This window comes from Hydra vulgaris, chromosome 09 (genome assembly GCF_038396675.1).
Source record: "Hydra vulgaris chromosome 09, alternate assembly HydraT2T_AEP".
NCBI classification, from domain to species: Eukaryota; Metazoa; Cnidaria; class Hydrozoa; order Anthoathecata; family Hydridae; genus Hydra; species Hydra vulgaris.
This window is the reverse complement of record NC_088928.1, coordinates 21,460,651-21,485,723: the sequence shown is the minus strand read 5'-3', so window position 1 is coordinate 21,485,723 and position 25,073 is coordinate 21,460,651. Positions and strand designations below refer to the sequence as shown.

The following is a 25,073-nucleotide window of genomic DNA, read 5'->3' as shown; positions in this document are numbered from 1 at the left end:
TATTTTTGCGTTGCCGCAGTAAATTATAAATTTAAAGAATTTAACAAAATTAGCGAATTAGTAAATAAACTCAAATAAAAGTAATAAAAAAGTGTATTAAACTGAAAAAAAATTTAAAAAATCAGTAAATAAATATAAGAGCATAAAACAATTTCAACTTGTTTTTCTCAACTAATAGACTTCTATGTAGATCAATAACTATAGCATTGATGCCAACGACACCCACGATTTAATTGTTTACAACCATCTTTGATTGACATGTCAAGTTTGATCAGCTGTGTTCTTTGTACACGCAACTTGATTTATTTTTCCCTTAAAAAAAATTTCATTAAAATAAATTTAACTGTTAGTGTGTATGTATGTATGTATGTATGCATGTATGTATGTATGTATGCATGTATGTATGTATGTATGTATGTATGTATGTATGTATGTATGTATGTATGTATGTATGTATGTATGTATGTATGTATGTATGTATGTATGTATGTATCTATGTATGTGTATACACACACACATATATATAATAAAAATCTTCTTAAAATCTTAAAATCACGATCGCTTGTCCAAATTTGAATAAGAATAAATTTTTTTAATTATAAGCTGGAATCTACTATTTTTTGTAAAAACCGCCGACCTCGTTTCTATGTATTACTGTAACCCCATTGTGTCAAATTTTTTTTGCTGACCTGATGCCGACCTTTAACAGTTAAAGGTCGGCAATTTATTGTCAACCTCATTTTTCCTAATTCCCATATTGGGTTTTTTTTTTCTTCCGAAAAGTAAAGAAAACCAATGACTTTTTTGCTAATTTAAATGTATTTGCAATGCTTTCCTAACTTTTTTTATTATACTCTCATTAACTTCTATTTTTAAAGTGTTGTCCATTCCACTAGAAATTAAATCTACAAGTTTTCAAATTCTGAGCCACCTCTGATTTTTTTCCCTTACCTTGAGTGAACTTATTTTATGTTGGCATATACAAAATAAGGTCTTTAGTCCTGTTTTACTTTTAAACAACAAGAAAACTTTTATTTGTAGATACCTGGATATGAATTTTTACATCAATATGAGTTATATCCATACAAAAGAAGTTTTTATTTAACAACTTAATGTATATTGTATATATACATTAATGAATAATGTATATAAACATTTAAAGTATATATATCTACATTTATCTATATACATTTATACAGATATACGTACATTTATACATATATACATTTATACATTCATATAGATATACATTTGCTGAACTTGTTACTTTATTCTATATGACTTTTTCCGAAAAATAAAAAAAATAAAGATAAAATAAAAGATTGCTTCCCCAACCCAAATCCTTAGTAGATGTAGCAGTACTCTTGCATGTGTTCCTTATTTACTCAGCTGATGTATGTACTGAAGACCCCGGCAACTGGCTATTTCAGTATGATCTTGGACTGCTTATCTAACCACCCAATATAACTTAGATTAGTGAAACAATAGATTGTAATTACATTGGTTCAAAAACATCAAAAACATTTTTATAGATTCTTTATTTTAGACTTTTTTGCTGACTTTACCATTCTGAAAAAAAAGCTTTTTATCAACTTCATCCACTTTGAACAACAATATGTTACCATTGGTTAAGACCATATATCTTGAACTCACCACAGGCAAAAATCTATATTTAGCATGACCAAGTTTAGATAAAAAAATCAATTGGTTTGTTTGTTGTCACTATGGGAGCATTTGATAGCACAGAGATTTGTTAGCTAGTTGGAATTTTCCTTCATTTCTGAAATTGGCAATTATATAGCAAGTATTTACAATCAATCTAATATGAAAATCGTTAATTGCTATGATGTTACATTAAACTTTAATGACTGCAGTACCCAACTCTAACATAAAATTGATATTGTGGTAAATTATATTCATGTTTTAACCACCTATCAAGCGTTTTAAAACAATAACCAACCTTAATTGAACATAGGTTATCACCAACTCTTTATGCAAAAACACTGCTTCTATTTATAAAGATACATTAGAAAGGTCTTCATTTTACAACAATCTCCAATTTCATTGAATTTAAACCTTCTTAATACTAATAAATAACAATTAAAAAAACATGTGGTTTAATTCTCCATTCAGCGTTCTTAACAAAATAAGATAAAAATGACATTTCCCCTTACATCATAAGCAATATTTCCAACAGAGACGTTGCATATATAGCCACTATAATATTAGATCCCAGTCTTAATGAAAAATCTTATATTGGTATTAATGAAAATGCATTAAAGGTTAGGTTTGCAAATCACTTAAAATCTTTTAACCCAAGCAGGAACAACAACGATACAGAACTTTCTAAGAAAACATAAAGATGCAGATATCATGCATATTGATACCTGCACCTCCTAATTAGAAAATGCCAATAATAACCAAATTTAAATCATACAACAAGAAGGTATAATTTATTTGACTTGTAATATTTAATCAAAAGCAATATTAAAATACTACTTTTGATCATGAATCCCTACTTTATAAAAAAAAAGTGTTATTCCAAAATTAAGTTATTCCAAAATGTAGCTTTTAATGGTGAAGCACACTTAGCTTTTGATATTACTATTTAATGGCCAATTTATGTTGTTTGTTAAATCGCCAGACCATTTGATTTTCTATTTACTATAATAATCAGGATTCTTACAATATTGATCTTTTAAATTTACTACCTTTAAATTAAATTACCTTTCAAATTACTTTAATACTTACAAAAGTAATTCTGAATTTTGATTTAAAAGTCTTCAAAAGACAGAATTACTACAGTTAATTTCTGGTAAGTCAATAGTTAATTTTAAATTTTGTTATTTCGAACTATTACACTTGGTCTTTTGAAATTTTCTAATTGATTTCTATTAAATTTCTCTGGTTAGGTCAAACCTTGAATAACTTGAACCATTTTTTTATCCTCTTTCAGCAAATTTCTTGGCTTAACTTAGATTTTTCTTATGGGAAATAAAGAAATCAAAATAACCTGATAAAATTTTTTTAGAACTTACTTCATATAAACATAAGTAATAGTATTCTAATATTTTTTGTATTTATTTGTTGTATTAAGATTTAAATGGAATATATCGTTATTAGACATAAATAAAGCTATAATTAAACTGTTAAAAAACAATATACTGCTTTTACATTATAAAATACCATTAAAAAAGCAATTACTTTATAGTTTTAATAAATTCTTTAATAAAAGATCATTTGCATTGACCCATTTTATTATTAAATATTAAGGAAGTCATTTTAACGGGAATTCGCTTGAGTTGAATCATTTTGCTTAGTCCTTCGGAGGTTGGAGTTATTGGGAATTAACTGTATTTTTTTTTAAACTAATTCTTATAACTACAATGCTATTTTGACAACAAGTAGGGATTGTAAATTTACCAACTTTTGATTTATCAGAAATTCGTTAAATGAAAATCGTAATACTGGTAAATCGGTAAATTATCAATAAATTTTATATATCAATAAATCAATACAACTTTTATTAAATGACGTTTTTCAAAAAGTAGCTTCGCAGAAAGCTTAAACTCGGATGTCTTGTCTCCTGATTGAGATTTCTTCAGTTTACTTCAGTTTTTTTCAGTGCATTTTAAAAATATACAATCTTTCAAAACATGTTAAGAGCTGTGGCCAAAGCTGTCGAAAAAAAGTATTATAAAGTTTGGTCAGATAAAGATGTTATAAGGCATGGTCAGATAAGGCGTGCAACCACATGCCTTGTCTCAGAAGGCTTGTATATATAAGAATCAAGAATGTAGAGTCCTAGAAGGACTCCAGCTTTTAATATTTTTTTCTTGGTTTCTAGTGTTATGAAATGTGACTGCAATAAGAAAAAAATTCATGAGATTTTATGATGATTTAGAACTTATCATTTTTAAGCCTGGAGTCCTGGAGTCCTTGTCACTATTATACATAAGTACTTAGGGTTCAAAAATTGATTGTTGCTCTAACCTTAAAGTCTTAAATTTTTTTCTCAAAAGTAGTCCATAAGGTTTTTAACATTTTTGGAGCTCCTGGGTACCAAAAACAAGAAAGAAATAATCTTTTTGTGATGCTAAAATTTGGAATCCTTTTTGGGACTTTGCATCCCTGATAAAAATTGTTTTAAAACATAAATACATAAAGAGCTTTTATATATATATATATATATATATATATATATATATATATATATATATATATATATATATATATATATATATATATATATATATATATATATATATATATTTATATATATATATATATATTTATATATATATATATTTATATATATATATATATATATTTATATATATATATATATATACATATATATATATATATATATATATATATATATATATATATATATATATATATATATATATATATATATGTATATATATATATATATATACATATATATATATATATATATATATATATATATATATATATATATATATATATATATATATATATATATATATATATATCTATATATCTATATATATATATATATATATATATATATATAGATATATATAGATATATATAGATATATATAGATATATATAGATATATAGGTATATAGATATTTATATAGATATATATCAACCCTCAGAATTAGGGTCAGCATTCGGCAATGCCAACCTAACTACCGACCTTAAAGTGTTTGAGGTCGGCAGTTAGGTCAAAAAATAGCCAACCTTGTTTCTATATTTTACGGTAAGACCTTTGTATCAAATTTTTTTGCCAACCTCTAAAAGATTGAGGTCAGCAAAATATTGCCGACCTGATTTTTCCTAATTCTGAGGGTTGATATATATATATATGCATGCGGTAGTGGTGTAGTGGTAAAGCGCTCGCTTTAAAAGCGAGAGGTTCCGAGTTCGATCCCCACCACGTCCCTGGTAGAACGACGCTCAACTTGTTTCTCCGCGCAGCAGCATTGTTCGTCAAGGTTTGTATTTCGGAGTTATAGAGTTGAGAGAGGGTTATAACCACTATTAAGTAGCCTCCTCATCTGTAGTGGCCTTCTAGGCCTTGAGGAGGTAAATAACAAAAATAAATATATATATACATATATATATATTTATATATATATATATATATATATATATATATATATATATATATATATATATATATATATATATATATATATATATATATATATATATATATATATATATATATATATATATATATATATATATATATATTGTTGCTGTATGATTTAGTTGATAACATTTTTTTTCAAAAACAGAGCGTTTTATACTTAAATTTTAGAAAAAACAACTTTTAATGGAACTTAAAGTTTCATGCCTATTAACAATCATCAGCCATAAAGTACAAAATCGAAAATATAAAAAACCGTTTAAAAATTACAAACTACGGTAGAATGAGTTCTGACGTTATAGTACAAGAAGACGTAATGGAAAACTAATCTCTGCTATCAAATAATGAAAGGAGAAATTTATTTTTGTGTCTGCATTTAGAGACTAATTCGCCTCTTTTGTTTAGCAGATTGTTTCCTTTGTAAAATAATATTTGGAACTTCTCTTTTAAACAAAGCTTACAAATTTTTGACGCAGTATTGTATGATTTACGATTTTATTGATTTTTGATTTAACTTGCCAACTCATCAAGTGAAGTTATTTTTAATAAATTGTTACACCTTTATGAACACGCATTAAAGCAATTGGGATACACTTATAAGTTGACATATAAACCAAGTACAAAAAATGTTCCAAAAAATAACCACAAACAAAACATAATCTGGTACAATCCTCCATTTAGTAAAAATGTTACATTGGTCAACGCTTTTTAACCCTAATTGACAAGCATTTTCCTAAAAACCACAAACTACACAAAATATTTAACAGAAACACAATTAAGATAAGCTACTCCTGTATGCCAAACATCAAATCTATTAATAACTCACGCAACAAAAATATTTTATATAGTGATGTAAAATTATCAGAAAAAGCCTGCAATTGCATTAAAAAATCTCTTTGTCCACTGAACAACATTTGCTTGTCTAACAACATTGTTTACCAAGCCAGCCTAAGCTCAATTAAACCTCAATACAATGATAAAGTGTACATTGGGATAAGCGAAACATCATTTAAGATACGTTATGCGAATCATCAAAAATCTTTTAACATTAAAAAATACAAAAACGACACTGAGTTATCTAAGGAAATATGGGAATTAAAAGAAAACAATTTCACAACTTCAATCAAATGGAGTATTACTAAATGCTGTAAATCATACAATCCTGCGTCAAAAATTTGTAAGCTTTGTTTAAATGAGAAGTTCCAAATATTATTTTACAAAGGAAACAATCTGCTAAACAAAAGAGGCGAATTAGTCTCTAAATGCAGAAACAAAAATAAATTTCTCCTTTCATTATTTGATAGCGGAGATAAGTTTTCCATTATGTCTTCTTGTACTATAACGTCAGAACTCATTCTACCGTAGTTTGTAATTTTTAAACGGTTATTTATATTTTCGATTTTGTACTTCATGGCTGATGATTGTTAATAGGCATGAAACTTTAAGTTCCATTAAAAGTTGTTTTTTCTAAAATTTAAGTGTATATATATATATATATATATATATATATATATATATATATATATATATATATATATATATATATATATATATATATATATATATATATATATATATATACTTAAACAATTTTAAAATGTATTCTACAAATAGAGTGCTCAATGTTTTTAAAAGAACAGAGCAATTATAAATTAGTAGAAAATCACTTAACAGAAAATTTATCTCATTTAACAGTGTTTCATCAATAAAGACTCATCAGAAATCTGATGAGTCTTTATTGATGGAACACAGTGTTAAATGAGGTAAATTATTTTGTTAAGTGATTTTCTACTAATTTATATATATATATATATATATATATATATATATATATATATATATATATATATATATATATATATATATTATTTAAATATATAGAATTAAATATATTTAAATAAAAAAAATATATATGAATTTTAAATAAACATATACAATAAACAAACTTTTATTTTGTTATCAAAATTATTTAATTAAAAATAAAAGGAACCAAACATTTTTACAAATTGTGATCTATTTGAGACATTACATAAATTAAAAATATTATAAATTGTGATCTATTTGAGACATTACATAAATTAAAAATATCATAGTGGACTGTGGATAGGTTATTATTATTCAAGTCTTAATCAAATTTCTTTTGTGTAAGAAACAAAATTCTTTTGTTTAGTGAAATTATTCAGAACAAAGCATAAACAATTATTAACTAATTGTGGAATAAATTTTTATTAGTCTAGTGACTAAAACTGACTTATGACTGTTTTTTTATGTAAAAACATAGTCAATCTATATATTTTGTATAACCAACAGATCTGACAGCAAGAAATAAATGGATTATTACTACTTTGATAACAGGCTTAAAAAGTTAATATCATTACTTACATTTGGGGTTCTGATGCCACCTCGGCTCCAAAACACAACTTCACAAGTATTTACTTTGCCAGTCCTCTCATCAAATGAATGACACATATTAAAGGGAGGAGAATACAAATGAAGTGAAACAGCTTGTTGAGTATGACTTTTATTTTCAATGCGATGTAATCCAATAGTGTCTATAAAAAAAAATTGTTTTTATCAAAAAAACATCTGCAAAAAATATCAGTTTAATGAAAGCAACATAATTTTAAGGTTATTAAGACAAAATAGACAGCATTTTAGTTGAGCTTTTTGTTATTTATATTCTTCATTAAAACTAAAACACAGATATTCCTGTTCTTGCACCTTGTTCAAAATCGTCTGCCCTACCAGATAAACCAAAATACAAAGTTTAACTTTGTATTTTGGTTTATCAAAATACTAACTTTTTTTTATTCTATACTTTTTTTTGTAGGTACTCTTCCAGTGAAAGGAATCATCTGCTCATCCTTAGAGTGATATTTTTTTTTATGTACAAGACATTTTAAACCCCTTATTATTTATTTTATTTCAAAAAAAAGAAAGGCAATTTCTTAAAAATGAGTTCAAAACATTGCATCAAAAAACATGAACATACATTGAACTTGTTTTAATAGTGCAAGTGAAAATACATTTAGTGGTATGTAAAAAGATTTTTTTTTATATTAGGAAAAGAAAAAAAAATTTAAACTGTAAACAAAATAAAGATTGCATAATATTTTTCTATAACAACATTATACCTTGCTTTGTGTTAAAATTTTTAATTAAACTAGTTTTGTTGTCATTACCACAAAAATAGTTTAATGTTATCATACTTAAATTTTACTTTTTATTTATAAGCAATGTAAAGTGAAAGTGCTTGTGAAGTGCTGATTGATTTTATTAAATATTATGCACTTTTTATTTATAAACAATGTAAAGTGAAAGTGCTTGTGAAGTGCTGATTGATTTTATTAAATGCTGGTACAAAATTTTAAACACCAAATACACTTCTTTTCCTTATTTAAATAAGAAACATTACATTTTTAATTTTGCTTAAATTTTAAAAAATTTTATCAACTCAATGTTAAAAAAAATAGTTGTCTGAAATATAGTAACTTTAGCAATAGGAATGTTAAATTTATAGAACAAAACTATGGTCTTTGTATTAGAACCATTTTTTTTTTCAACATCTTTACTTCCAACAAGGCTGCAAGCAACCACTATTAGAGTTGGAAGTTACTGGAAGAGAAAAGATGATGTTTATAGAGCAAGATAATGATTGACAGACAACTTAAAAGATTGCAAATTATATGAATCAGGAAAACAAGATGAATTGAATTGAAACAAGATGAAAGTGAATTCAAAAGAACTGATGTTTGAGGAAAAACTTATATGAATAAAAAATTGGAGCACTTAGAAACAGTCACAGTAAAAGGATGAGACTTAGTTGAATAACACAATTAACACAAAAATGAATTTTAGTAGATGGCACAAGAGACGCTAGATACTTTTCCAAAAAAGATCGGAAGTATATATAAGATAAGATAAATGGTAGTATGTATAAAAATATTTTTTTAATAAAACAAAATACCTTGTAAACATGTTATAACTTTTTCTTTGCTACAAGTAATATTTTTTGTTTGTTAATAATAATGCAATTTTAATAAACAATGAAAAAAATATATATATTTTAATTCATTTATACATATGTAGAGAAAAGAAAGCAATTAATTTATGTTAAATGATAACAAAATAAAAAAACGTAATATTAAATTTAATAATTGAATATTAAAAAACAAAAAAATTAAAACAAAATAGACATTCCACAATATGTTCATTTAGAAAATAACACTTCTAGATTTGTCTTTCTTAATTAGTAAAATAAACTTGTTTAGCGGTAATTTATTTCATTGTGGTAGTTAAAAAGAAAATTTTATGACATCAAAATCAGGAGCTAATGAGCTAATCTGTTTTTTATTTAAAACAAGATCTGTCATAATATGAGTTACATTTAGAAAAATATATCATAGATTTCTCACATATATAGACTTCTGTAACTAGTGTTCTAGTGCCCTATTTGAAAAATTGCTTTATTTAATACCAAAATTTTTTCTCCAGTAATCAGCTATTGATTAATTTTAAAATGTGGGTTAGGTCAGCACTGCACTAATATAATCAGTTCACTTTAATTTATGAAATGAAAACTTTATCCCAGACACTTATGCATGAAGGAAATTTATTTGCTGTTATTTATGACAGCAAAATTTATTTGCTGTAATTAATAACAGCAAATAAATTTTGTTTTTTTCATTCTTCCTTTTTTTCTTTGTCTAAAAAACTGGCTTCATTTAAGTTGGTATTTTTTAAATTAAAGTTACCAGAATATATCAGTACATTACTAACTTAAAACTGCATTAGTAAATTTATAACAACAATACCGTGAATGTATGCAACTTGATTTTTTGTATAATCTTTAACTCTGCGTGGCGTCATTAGGGCATGATCTATATTAGCAGTACAACCTACTTCATTTGGCCAGTCATAGAGCTTTTCTGTAAGAGTTCCATCCATTACTTTCATCCAGCAGTGAGAGTTTGCATGATCATGAATACCACTAAAAAATAATTTAGCTGTGAATACCAAACATTTTATTAAAAATAAAACAAAATTTTTAGATATGAAAACAAAAAATATAATTGAATCACTAATAACAAAATTAATTTTAACCTGAGCTTGTAACACTTTAACAAACCCACTTCAAAAAAAGAAACCTTTTATGAAAAGGACATTATGAAAATCAAGCTAAGTATGGCACTACCTTGAGATTTACTTTAACTATTTACTTTTAAATTGTAACTGCTTACTTTTAGTATATAGCTATCTACTTTAAAATTGCTTTTATGGACCAGAAAATTGCAGACCTAAATAAATTTTAAAAATTATTTGAATAAATATTAACTTGATTTTTGTTTTTTTGTAATGAACTTTCACAATCACTGCTTACTTGTTTTGTATTTTTTCTTTACTGATGATTCTCACAGTCACTACTTTTTACATGTTTTTCATACTGATTATGACTAAAATTATTTTATTTTACTTTATAAGTATTTTGAATACTTCACTAGATATAATAATGATATTAACCATTATTTCAAATAGGACTTAAAAACTTGATGTTATCAATTTGATTTTAAATACATTATTGTACTATATCTTGTGTTAATGATGTTCTTAATTATGATAATAATAACTATGCTAATTATATAATAATTGTGCTATGTTATAATTATATCAATTTGTTACAATTATGTTAGAAACAATTAGTATTTTAAACAATATAATTTATTTCAAACTTTAGCTTTGTCAGACCTCAGCGAAAAGCGAGAGCTTTAGCTCTTGCTCTCGCCCACACTCCCCTAAAACGTTTTATGGGAGCAATTTACAGCTCTTGCAAAAGTTTTATTTTCCTCTCAAAAGTGTAATTATCATTGTAACTAAAATAAAAAATATAAAGTCAAAAAAATTTAATTAATCAGATAATAAACAGGCACCGTTTTTTCAAAAAAAAAACTTTATGTCTTAAGAATTTTTCACATTGCAATAAATGAAGTTATGTGTATATTATTGAAACTTTAACGTTGCAAACATATGCTTGTAACAAGTATAAAACCAAATTTTGTATTTAACAATCAATTTTATATAAATAAACAACTCTCATAAAAAGTAGTTTGGAGGAGCAGCTCAGATGGTTTGCCATGTTCATTTTAGGAGAGCTTTTCTTTGCTCTCGTGCTCATTTACTCCCGCTGAGGCCTGCTTTGTTAACAGTTTCCCAAATTACAATTGTTTTTAAAATGTTAATTAATAAACTAAAAACATTGAATATGGTAAGAAAAATTTTTTTTATAACCATCTAAAACTAAATTACCATATGTAAAACTAGATTTTTGTTAATATATGTAAAATGATTGAGTAATTAAAATGTGTTATTAACACCTGTGTTATTTTGTAGAAACTAAACAACTAAATTTTTATGAGTCAAGCTAAGTTAGTTAAAAGCAAATTTTTTTAAAGTAATGTTTTATTGCCGGTTGTTGCTGTATTTTCAATACCTGAATAAATATAGTTCATAAAACTAAAATTGTCAAAATTGTTTGCTAGATTATTTTGCTTAGACCAATTTATTTAAATTTTTTTATATTTCTTTTATTTACATAATATTAGTTCAATAGACAAGTTTCTTTTCTGTACCTGAATATTTTGATTATTTTGATGAAAATGTTTTATAAAAATTTAAGCTTTAATTTTTTTAATTTTATCTGAATTTATTATATTTTTAAATAATGAGAAGATTTTATGTATTTGTAATTTAAACTTTTGTCACAATGGTGTGCAGTTTTCGCAACTTTAACTTCTTCGCTAAAATACTGTTAAAATGAACATTAACTTCGCATATGTAAAATGTTTAATGCCTAACCCTTTATCACAAGGCCTGATACACATACAGATGCTTTTTTTTTTGTTTACTTTTAATACAGCCTATTCAAAAAAAAACAAAAAAAAACAAAGAATAATGAAAAAAAAGATTGCTGCACCAGCCCAAACCCACAGTCGATGCAGTGGCACACCTTTGCGGCACTAGGCTATATGAAAACTGTTGTATGTATCAAGAATCTCATGTTACTTCAGAGCAAAAAGTTAAGGTCACTCTTGTCATTCACATATCTTTTCAAGATCAATAAAAAAAACAGTTCACACTTGAATTAACTATAGACAGATTTATGCTTTAAATTTTCGCCAAAAATATGATTAAACTTCCAAGTTAACTTTAGCAGTGGCCTGAAAAGTGAGGGTTAAAGTATCAATTTAACATGATTCAGATTTACAAATTATTATTAATTTTAATTTTTAAAATATTCAGTATATGTTTAGCTGTTTCAAAAGATTTAACACTTTTGAAAAAGATTGTATCAGCTTTAATCAAACCAAACAGCATTATAGATAACTTAGAGACATTTTCTGTTGTGTAAATAAAGCTTGTGTAAATAAAATAAAATTTATAACATAACTAAGTTTAGTTATACTCGTAATACAAGATTTACTGGTTTTAGTATCAGGAATCATTTTCTAAAATAGTAGACTGTTCCCATTACACAATATCAGCGAGAAATTTTTATTTACTTAAAAAAAAAAAAATTCTGCAAGTTTGATCAGATTGATTGACTTTGAGAAATTGATTTTAGAACTTGGCATGCTTTGCAATTGGTTATTTTTAGATCCATGCTTGTAGTCTGCCATTTTTCAAACACTGGATTATTAAACCATTCTTCTTTGAAATAAGATGCAATTTTAAGAAGAATAATGAATGTTTCAAGAAAACACTTGTTAGATACATTCTAGCAAAAAAATGGAATGTATGACCCAATTATGACTATTTATACACAAAGAAAAATCTTATAAAATTGTATTTATAATTAGTAGCGGTTTCACTCATACATTTTATAACATTTTTTTATACGTAATATAAATGCTGTTTTGTTTGGTTCATGCATATGTAAAGGACCAGAATCTAACTCTGCAAAGTTTTGGGTAATAATGAAATTCTAGTCTATAAGAACAACTACTAAAGCTACATGACTAATTTTGTTAAAACATATTTTATTTTTCTTCTTTAAACAATAGTAACCTAAAAAATGAAAAATATTTGTTATAAAACATTTTAAAACATTAAAATAAAAATAAAACAAAATTAAAATGACTCCCTGATTTCACTGATTTGATGCCGACCCTGTAATATTATTACAACTAATATAAATTAAAGTAAACAACTTTATGATAGAAACATATTATAAACTAATAATAATAAAAAATTGCAATAGCTAGTAAGCTAATTATTAAAAAAATTAATCAAAATTAAAAATATTCCCTGATTATCCTTTTTAAATTAATTTGGTGCCAATATTTTAAAATTATTACAACTATTTTAAATTATATATTAAAATATATTTATATATTATTAGTTTATGATATGTTTATATAATAAGATTATAACCTTATTATATAAACATATCATAAACTAATAATAATAAATAAAAATTGTAATAAAACTAATAAGGTTGTTGCTTTGAAGTTATCTGGTTTTTTGTTTAAATGAAAAATTACAAACATTTAAATAAACTTTATATTATTAATTTTTTTTTTTTAATTTAAAACTGTTTTTAATTTAAAACTTATTGAAATTAAAAACTATAAATATTTTTGCCTACTAAATTAAACTATAATTCAGTATATTACTATTAAATTACAGTTTGATTATTACATATAAACTAAAAATGGCTCTGTCTCACAATTTTACTTTATGTTTTACCCCAAACCACTTTCATTTTAAAAAGTTACCAAAAGGCAAATTTTGTTATAGTAATTTTAAAATTTTATAGCAGCAGTTATAATGAGCATTTTCATCACCAAATTTCCTTAGATAATAATTTTTCAGCTAACAAGATCAAACAAATCAAAGGTTATTTTTACATAAAAGAAATATTTCTTGAAAGCTAGTTATTTTTTATATCTTTTTTACTCCAAAACAAAATTGTGCATACCTTCCATGACCTTCTCCCCAGCAAAGCAAAATCAAATTAAACTTTCCATTTCCAGAATCAACTAAATTTCTTGTATATCTTAAAGTAAAAAACAAATGTCATGAGTACTTTTTTAATAACCAAGAAAAGTAATAAATACGTCTGATAACAAATAACAAATAAACTATTTAATAAAAAAATATTTAATACTATATAACATTAAATATTATTTTATTTATAATGAAATATGTAATATATAATATTAGAAGGTTTATATAATATGTAACATAAAATAAGAACATGTTAATGCTATTTATAGCATAACATAATTTAAATAAGTTATAAATACCTTAAAAATAAAAAAACTGAACAATAGTTATTTCTGCTTTAAAAATTTCATTCAGATAAATGTGTAGAACAATTTTGAGTTAAGTATAGATGTTGAGAAGTTACCTTAAGAATTTACTAAAACTTGTCCTTTTAAGAAACAACTAAACAATAGATTTTATTATTAATGGGTATCATTAGAATTTTGAGTAGAGTGATTATGAACTTTAACGATTTGATTAAATTAGTAATTTTTGTCAATAATTATTAGAGATTATTGATGCAGAGTTAAATAATTATAATACTATATAAAAACTATTTTATTTTTATGCAACTACCTAAAGTTTTGAAAAAAAAACAAATCATAGGTATACGAGGGAAATGCATTAAGTTTGTTTTTTTATTAAATTTGTGTGTTATATCGTTTGATATAACACACAAATTTAATAAAATTATTAATGAGTTATTAAGATTTTTGATTTCAACTATTACACCAAAACTTACTATTTTAACTATTACGCAAAAACTTATTTGTTCATTATCTCAAAATAATGTTTTTGGACTTTGAGCATTATCCTTGTATACCAACAAAATATAAGGGTGATGAATTTTATTGCATTTGTACTTTACAGTTGTATCATCATCATAATAATAATGATTAAAATAATCAACGTATAATCATGCATTAGTTAAACATACATCCATCTCATTATTATCCTCTATGTGTTTTCCAGGGAATACAAATAATATATATACAAAATAAATTTTTTTTTATTTTATTTTACTTTGTTTAATTGCCTTTAAAATGCTTTCTAGTGTCTGTCTAGGCCCAATATTATAGGTAAAAGTTTAGCTATTTTCAGTATATAACCTAACTTTGATAAAGTTAATTAGATATTCAACATTTTCAATCTTGTATGACATGTACTATAAATAATAAAAAAAAATTTTGTGATGTGCATAATAATTAACTTTGCTTTATACATTTATTATTAAAAAATTTATAACAATTATTTATACTATTGAGTCTAAATAATTAACTAAATTATTTTTGACTTGTCAAGCAATTAATTAATAAGTAAAGGATATTATATCTTTATAAACATAATAACATTTTTTACTGTCAAACATCCTAACGTACTAGACACATGTTGACATCCATAATTTCTATACGGAGATTATATGGATGTTCATTTATACAAATGAAAAAGAATGAAGAGAAACAAAGTCAAATAAGATTTAAGAATAATGTTTTCTAGCTTCATAAGTAATAGAACTCAAAATAAAAACAACATGCTCAGTTATATCATTGTAAGCTAAGTAGCAGTATTCAAAATAAATGCTAAGTAATAGTATTAAAAACAACATGTAATAATGCAATAAAAATATCATTACTGTCATAATAGTATTTAAAATAAATAACAAGATGTTAAAATTTTTAAATTTTGAACATTTATATAAACTGAATGACATTGTTGAATCATTTTCAATATAATGAGCATTTTTTAAATTTAAATTATTTATTGAGTACTCAGTTATAAAGTTACTTACAGCTTAGCCAACAAAAAGTAGTTAATTATAATAAAAGTTTTATTTATAGTAAAAAAGATATTTTGAAATTTTGCAAAAACTTATTTTACATTAAAGTATTGCCTTAATAAATTTAAATTGTATAACATACAAAGGAAGCAACAAAAAATTACTTTTTAAAAGAAAAAAAACAAATATTGAAACAGTGTTTTAGTATTAGTGATTAAAGTAAACAATTAATCTTCTGTAAAACTTAAAAAAAATTAACACTTAAGGTACTTGAAAAGTTTTTTTCTAGAATTTTACTGACTATGGCAAGTTCTTTTTTTGTGTGAAGGTTTTACAGATTTTTATATTTTAATTTGTAAAACTTCCAAAACTAAAGAAGATAAATTAATTTTATTTGGTATATTAAATTTTTTTTTGGAAAAAAAAAAAACAATAAAAAAAGAACTTATAATAAATAATAGTTTGAGTTTAAAAAAAAAAAACCCTTAAAAAATTGTTTATAAAACTAAAACATTAAATTATACTTTACCTGTAGTCATCAAAATGAGCATACTTTTTCCACTCAGGTAAATTTGATTGATAGGTCTCCATTGCGTCCTGAACTTCATCAACATTGACCTTTTCATGGTCAAATAACTCATTCAATTTTTCAATTAATTTTGTAAGTGTAAAACTGTTGTCTGGTTCATTCATTTTTTAATTTTTTTCTTCTTTCCTATTTCAAAATTAATTTGTTTTTTTTTAAATTATCATGCAATATTATTATTATATTTGTCCACAAACACATACTATAAGATACAATTACTCTTTATTACACTAAGGCACAATCTCTTTTACAATCTTTATTACACTAAGACACAATCTCTCTACATATGTTAATTTCTAAAAACTCTCTTCTAAGTTTATTAACCATACATACTTCGCACTCATAAACAGCACACACTTGTAGATACGTTTATAAAAATTAAAGTTATAAAAAATAAACATTCTAGTTTAAGCATTTAAGATGACACATATTTTTAAATTTTTAAAATATTAGTAAATGAACTTGATCAAATATTAATTGATATATTTCTGAGATTTTCCGAAATCCCATGAAGGATAAATTTTAAATAAATATTAATAATAGATTACTACAGGTTATTGCTTACTTTGAACAAAAAATTGTTGTATTATATATTATATATACTTTATATTGTATACGTATTTATATTTGTTACATTATAAAATAATAAATCTATCGTGAACCTTTAATATTAATATAATCATGCACACGCTTATACGCACATAGAAACACACGCTTAGTGATAACAACTGTTGATAACGTGAACTTACTACCGTAAACAATTCTCGCGATAATTAATGCTGAAATTGCAAGTAAATTAAAGTGCGAGACAGCAACTAAAGGTGAACGCTTTCATAAGTTTCACTTATTTATTAGCCAGCGCCATCTGTCTTACGATTGATAACCAGCATTTCAACTATGTAATTGAGGTTAAAGTATTTTTATTTTAACAAATATTTTAACATAAAACAAAGAGTAATGCTATTTACATCAAGACCTATCCTAACGCTACACTTTTTTAAAGTTTTTTATGTCTTTTTTATTAACAATATAGCTACTTTTAATCTCAACATACACCATACAAACTGTTTTAGTATAAAAAATTAAAAAACATTTTATAAAGTCATATCTTCCAAATAAGTAAAACTGTGTGTTACCTTAACTTACATTTTGCTACTGAAGTAATACAATTTGGATCAAATCGTTAAATATATACGTACACAACCATAGGTATGCGAATTCATACTAGTGACGTCAAAATAGATCAATAAAAAATAAATTACGTCGTTACACGTATGAATTTGCACACGAAAAGTTGTATCCTGGATTCCAATGTCGTAATGCTCATAGTTGATGAATTTGTATTAGGCAATAATAAAATGTTAATGTCTAAATAATTGTTTAGAAAATATGAGATCTCAAACAAAGGTTTACAAAATTATTCAACTATTATAAGCTACGCTCGCACCAAAGTCAAGTTTATTTAAACTTTTTTTAACATCGAAGAGGCAAAATAGAATAGGCAGCATCAGTGCCGCGGCTACTAGGTCCGAGGCCCCCCCTCCCCCACACACACACACAAAATCTATTATTGCCATATTTTATACACCCTCCCTCATCATGATACTCTTATACGCAACAGCCTGAAAATAATGCTATATATGGCATATTATTGTGCCATTTAAACTTTTCTTTATCAAACCTATGTTGATTTTTGTTAATTGTATATATCGCATAAGCTGAATATATTACATAAATTGTGTATGTTTAAGATGAAAACATTTTTTAAATAATAATTTATTTATTATTTTAAATAATGATATCATAAAAACATAGTCATAGCTCAATAAATCAGTGTAATGGTTGAAGACACATGTTCGAAATAAATAATAGTATTAAATAAAATATTGTAGTATTTGTCGCTATTTTATATAGCAAATAAAACATTTAGAATTTATCACATAGAACATTTTTATTAATTGTATTATTGTGTGTGTAACACACACACTCACACACACACTCACACACACACTCACACACACACTCACACACACACTCACACACACACTCACACACACACTCACACACACACTCACACACACACACACACACTCACACACACACTCACACACACACTCACACACACACACACACACACATATATATATATATATATATATATATATGTATATAAATATATATACATATATATATATATATATATATATATATATATATATATATATATATATATATATATATATATTTAAATAGCTTACTGTTTCAATACTTTATTTGATTGACAATGGATAACGATTAGGTGACTTGTACATTTAAGACACTTAAATCAGATTTAAATTGTTGCCAGGGATCTAATCCCGACTATTATTAATTAAAAAGTAATAAAAAATTGTTTAAACGAATTAACACCCACGCGTACGTATATTGTTTGCGTGAATGCACAAACAATACGTTCAATCAAAACTTAATCAGATTCGGAAAATTAACTTAATACAAAACAAAAAATAAATGAATAAATAATCTAATTTCCGTTAAAAATATTTTGAAAATAATAAATATCTAATTTAAGAATGAAGTGTAAAATTCTTGATGCATGCAACAACGGTGCAAAAAAAAATTAACTTTAGACGCGCTGCTCCAAAAATGTTGTAGACCAGTGGTAGACTTTAGCCAGATCGAATCGGTTCTCGCAAAGTTAAAAGTTATTAGATTTAAAGGACTGTCTGTGGGTAATAATTTAATTTTACCAAAAACTACCCCTTCCCTATCCTAAATCTTACTTTTTTAACGATACCTTTTTTTTGAAATATTTTGTTTCGTCATTTAATAAACATTTTACATATATATAACTTTCATACTTATAAACATAAATATATTATTATGTATATATTTATAAAAAATAAAATAAGTTTAAAATAATGACAGGAACAAGTAAAGTCTGCAGTCTAATTATTTAGTCCCTTTTATATGCGATTTTACAACAATTTTTCACGTGAAATAAAAAAAAAATTGATTTTTGAGAGTTTTGGAGCAATACATTTTGCGATAGAAACATAAATACTAAGTTTTGAAAGTTCTATTCATAAATAATAGGAGCTCTAATTTTTCAGAGATTTAGCATGGGTATATCTGTTTAAATTGCGTATTATTCGACAGGTTTGCTCGATTTATGCTATTGGGTTCTCGAACTCGCGAACCCAATAGCATAAAGTCGTGTTCTAAAAACAGTTTTTGTTTTCAGTAACGCAACGCAATAACAACGGATTGATATTCGGACATAAGCAATAGATTTTCAAAAAAACGCAAATGGTAGTGGGATTAATATTCGGACAAACAAACAATTTGACGTCACCAAAATGAACGCTATACACCATTTTACCTAAAGCAACGACACAAATCAAACGACTAATTCGAAGCCATTTCTAAAGAAATGTTGGGCTAATAAGCAACCAGAAAAAAAACTTGAACTTTTGGTTAAATGAGACTATCCCAATAACAAGCGTCGAGTCTGAGCCATCTTTTTCTGCTGCTGGATTATTTATGACAAAAATTCGATTTAGAAATGTCAATTTAATTAATACACCTATTTCCCATGAGGTTTTTTATATATTTTTTTACTTTGAGATCAAAGTATAAATCTCAAAACTTATTTTGTATTACTGCATTTAAAGAGCTATTTTTATTTTTTTGTAGTTCTATCGAATTACAATAAAATGAAGACGAGTATAATTAAGAGTACATTAAAGAGTCCATTAAAATTTATATCGATCATTTTCAAAAGATTTAATTTTACTATAAAAAATCTGATATAAATATTAAAAATAGAAGACTTTACAAAGCACTATTTAATGGAAAAAATATACATAATAAATCAATAAAAATGATTACAAAATTGACTCTGTAAATAACCAATCAATATAATCAAAATAAAATAAACTTTTAGTTTGATTTTATAGATAAGTTAATAGTAGAAATAAATATTTGTTTATAAAGTGAGATATTTTTCCATTTAATGTACAGCTTTTATTTTATTTTTATTTAAACAATATCGGTTAACTTTTCTGGGATAATAGTATTGCTTTTTTTACGCAATTCAGCTAATTCAGCTAATCAAATTTGCATACCTTAACGTCAACTTTCTTTTTTCATCAAATGGCGAATCATTTTTTGATCTTTGAGGTATTTAACTTCCAGATATGGAGCAAATTCCAAACGTTTGTATGTTTATACTAATTTCAAATAAAAATACTTCGCAAAAATTGCAATAATTGGAGCCTGGGAACAAAAAAACCCTTAACTTTTTCCTCCCTCTCTCCTCTTTTCCTTATTTCAAACGTGAGTCACAAATTGATAAAAAAATTTTGTACTATTTCCAATTAAACTTATATCCATCGATAAATTTTAAATTTAATAGTATAACTTTTCAGCTTTTCAAATTTGTAAACCTTCAATTTTAGGGGGGTTCAAACTTTATAGGGTCATATTTTTTAAACGCTGAAATATTATAGAATGAAACTTTAAATTTATCGATTAACTTAAGTCTAATTGAATAAGTCTAATAGTACAAAAAATATTTTATCAATCTGTTGCTCTCACGTGTGGGGACAGGGCAAGGCGAAAATTTTGGGGCTTTTTTGTTCCCAGGCTCCAATCATTGCAATTTTTGCAAAAAGTCCTTATTTGACATAAGCATAAAAATATAAATAGTTAGAGTTTGCTCCATGTCTTTTTTAGTTTTTGAAATGGCTCATGCTATCTCAAAGTAAAATGCTGGATTAATATAATATAATATATATGAAGAGTACACGGGAAAAAACGGCATAGTCGCATTTAAAAAGTTTTAAGAAAGTATTTATGAATCATTTATAAAAGTCTTTGTATAAAGTTAGGAAAAAAATTTTTTTTAATAAAAGTTACAAATGTTTTATTAAAAATGTAAACTTCAGATAAATTAATCAAGAAATAATTTTTTCTAATTTACTTCTATACTTCATATGAAAACTTTTATAAATAAATAATATATACTTTCTCAAAACTTTTTAAATGTAAATATGCCGTTTTTTCCCGTGTACTCTTCATATGTGTGTGTGTGTGTGTGTGTGTGTGTGTGTGTGTGTGTGTGTGTGTGTGTGTGTGTGTGTGTGTGTGTCAAATCCTGCGTTTTACGGAACCAATTTTTGTGCTAAAATTTTGTTCCACGTCTTTAGAACTTTGCGTTTTGGCAGTATGGTAGGGTTGTGTTTTGTAGCATTGTAGCATATTTTTTTAGAATTATATGTTAACTTAAAAGTATTTTTAAAAGAAGAATAGTCAAAATTTTTTAAAAAGTATTTTTTTATTATATCGATGAACGTTAAAATGTTATTTATTTATATCACTGTGTTATACTTCTTATGTTTAGTTGAAGATATGATCTTTTTTTTTTCTATCCTGTTCTTTTTTTTAAGTTTATACATTTTCTATGCATATGCCAAATTTAAAGAGTTTATTTTGAGTAGCAGATACTCTATTTTTACACTTTTGGTACAAAATTTTGTTTTTCCGACTTGGAAAGGAGGGAGGAAGGAGGAGGAAGGAGGAGATTGAGGAGATTAAGGAGGGGGGGGGGAACGATGGAGGATGTTTAATACTTTAATAAGCCAATAATAAAAAATAAAAAAGTCTTTTTTGTTTATACTTTATAAATGTAATATTTATAAAGTATAAATGTATCACAAAATCATTATATAGAAAAACCACATAAACTTTTTAATAATATTTACTATTGGCTTATAAAAACGAATATAAAATATCCTCCAGGAACCATCCCCCCCCTTCCTTCACCCCCAAACCAATGTTTTATATATAATATATTATTATAATATATAAAAAGAAGTTATCTGATTGAATTGCACGGAAAACTTGTTTTAAATATAATACATGTTACTTTTAGTAAAAGTAACATGTATTATATTTAAAACAAGTTTTCCGCGCAATCCAATCAGATAATTTCTTTTTTAAAAGGCTTTATAATTTATAATAACGTAATATATTCCTATTTTATGTATATATAATATATCATATATTCAAGGGAGGATCCATAGAAGGAACGATGGGGGCGATCCCCCTCCCTTAAAAAGTTTTGAAAATTTTTATTTTTGTAAATTTATCTATTAAACACAGCACGTTGTTTGAAAACGAAAATAATGTCTAAATAAAATTACAATTTTAATAAAATTATGTGGTGCAAATTTAAAATTGTGTGATTATTTGCATACAAATCATTAATTTTGAAAATCGCCCCCCTCATCCTTACTAAATTGTCTTCATTTTCTAAATCGGAAAATATTTAAAATCGCACCCCTTACAACATGGTCTGTATCCGCCCTTGCATATATTAGTAATATATAACTGATATTTGTTTAACAATATATAGACATATATTATGTTTAATATTATTGGGCAAAAATGTATCAATATAATGCATATAAATTCTGTTTAAAATAAAATATCATTGGATATTAAAAAATAGTTAATTGGATATAAAAATAGTTTAATGGCTCAAAATGCAATCGTTAATGGCAAATGTCTCTATCAGTAAATATCGCAGACAGTGCTTATATCAGTTAGTTAATTTAGTTTTGTAATATTATGTAATATGTATTTTACCATAAAGTGATTTGCTAAAAAAAAAGTGAAAAGTAAAAAAAATTTTTATTTCAATTTATAAATAAAAGTATTGTATGTCTTAAATTTGTGTTTTAAATTTAATATCTCTATACATTACAAAAAACCTCGCACACACACACACACACATGCTCACACACACACACACACACACACACACACACACACACACACACACACACACACACACACACACACACACACGAGACTTATAAGTATTATAATGTAATGGATCTCCGTGTGTTACATATTTAAAAGTTTATTTAAAAGTTGAATTTATTGCGTTATATTTAAAGTTCTCATAAATAAACAAAAGTTAAACTATTCCACTCTTACATTACAATACTTAAAATTCTCATGTGTGTCTGTGTATAACTTCACATTGATTATTTTTGTGACTGTTAAAAAAATTATAGAAACTTTGTTGTTAATGTTTATTGTTAGTAGAAACTGTTTATTGTTACTAAAATTTATTGTTAATATAATGTCGTTTGTAATAAAAATGTCAATGATGATATTGTTAATAAAAATATTGTTAACAATAATAATATTGGTAATAATAATATTGATAATATTCATTTTTTGTAAATATAAACTTTGTTTTTGGTATCTATAGTATTTTAAATATAGGGCTGATCAGTATAATAAATAATGACACCCATGATGTGTCAGAAAATTAAAATTTGTACAAATAAAGATTTCTAAAAATTAATAAAATTTCTAAAAATAAAAAAATAGAAAAATAAAATTTCTAAGAATAAAGATTTTAATTTGTTTCTTAAACAACTGGAACATTTTTATATTGTACTTTTACACTTTTCATTTAGAGTAGTTTTTAATTGATATTAAAAACTTAGTTACTGATCAATCATTTGTTATAAAAGGTATAAAGTAGTTTTAAGACGTATAGCATTTTCTTTTTATTGCCACATTATCCAAATGTTAAGTGTTTATCCACATAATAACTTTTTTAGATAAAATAGCCCCAACATGTTGCTTGCACTTTATAAAGCATTTAAAAACATTTAGTTGATAGTTTCATATTGCCTTCTGATTCAATTCATTCAGTGTAGTAATCATAATAGTTTAAAAAAAATCACAACGCACTCTTTTTTTTTCTATTTTTGAATCCTGAACCTTTTTTCTTGAGTTAACAAATTAGTTTTCCAGAAACGAATCACTATTAAACTTAAACAACGAACACTCTCTGAAAAAAAAGCTAAAAACTACAATAATCAAATTAAACAACTAAGGAATTTTTTTAAATTTGAATAAAGAAATAAATAAATGTAACTTAACTTTTAATACAAATCGATTAAAAAAATATTATCAATAACAAGGTATATATGTAACACATGCATATATACCATGTATGCAACTGATTTTTTATGTGTGTTACACATCCAAGAAAAAGGTACTCGATGACATGACTGACTTAAGTCTTCTGCGAGCTTCATATGACTACAAATAAGTAATTCTTTTTATCAATCTTACACAAATTTCGTTTTTTATCATATTTATACACTAACATTATTTTGAAATGTGGTAAACAAACTTATAGTGAAACATCTAAACACTCCTCCAAAAAATCAGCAGATTTATTTTTATTGTATTTCTAATTTTAATTGGAGTAATATAGAGATATATTTCTCGGATTATTTTTACGTACATCATATTGTTGTAATTGGTATTTATTTTATTCATGTCTCGGAGTTGTAAGCAACTATATATTTTTGTATTTCGTATATTTCGAACTTTATATTTATGGTTTATATTTGTATATCTTTACTGTCAATCAGTGATTGGTTACTTGTAATTACTTTGTAGTTGAAAATAAACAAGTATAAAAAAAAAAAA

General features: G+C 24.9%; 1 protein-coding gene across 3 annotated transcripts in view; it reads right to left on the bottom strand.

Annotated features, from left to right (window-relative positions):
• LOC100204586 (cysteine dioxygenase type 1) overlaps window positions 1-25,073 on the bottom strand; it is a 31,313-nt gene continuing 6,240 nt past the window's right edge. The window contains exons 1-6 of one of the 3 annotated variants that reach the window (XM_065805049.1): window positions 17,697-17,720; window positions 16,494-16,679; window positions 14,120-14,197; window positions 9,960-10,135; window positions 7,528-7,697; window positions 1-312 (exon numbers count right to left, since the gene is read on the bottom strand). In XM_065805049.1, the coding sequence (XP_065661121.1) occupies window positions 262-312; window positions 7,528-7,697; window positions 9,960-10,135; window positions 14,120-14,197; window positions 16,494-16,657 (639 nt within the window). In that variant the 5' untranslated portion in view covers window positions 16,658-16,679; window positions 17,697-17,720 and the 3' untranslated portion in view covers window positions 1-261. Of the gene's footprint in view, window positions 313-7,527; window positions 7,698-9,959; window positions 10,136-14,119; window positions 14,198-16,493; window positions 16,680-17,686; window positions 17,721-25,073 lie in introns of those variants that run through there. The other 2 variants (XM_065805048.1, XM_065805050.1) reach the window with 2 other exon arrangements.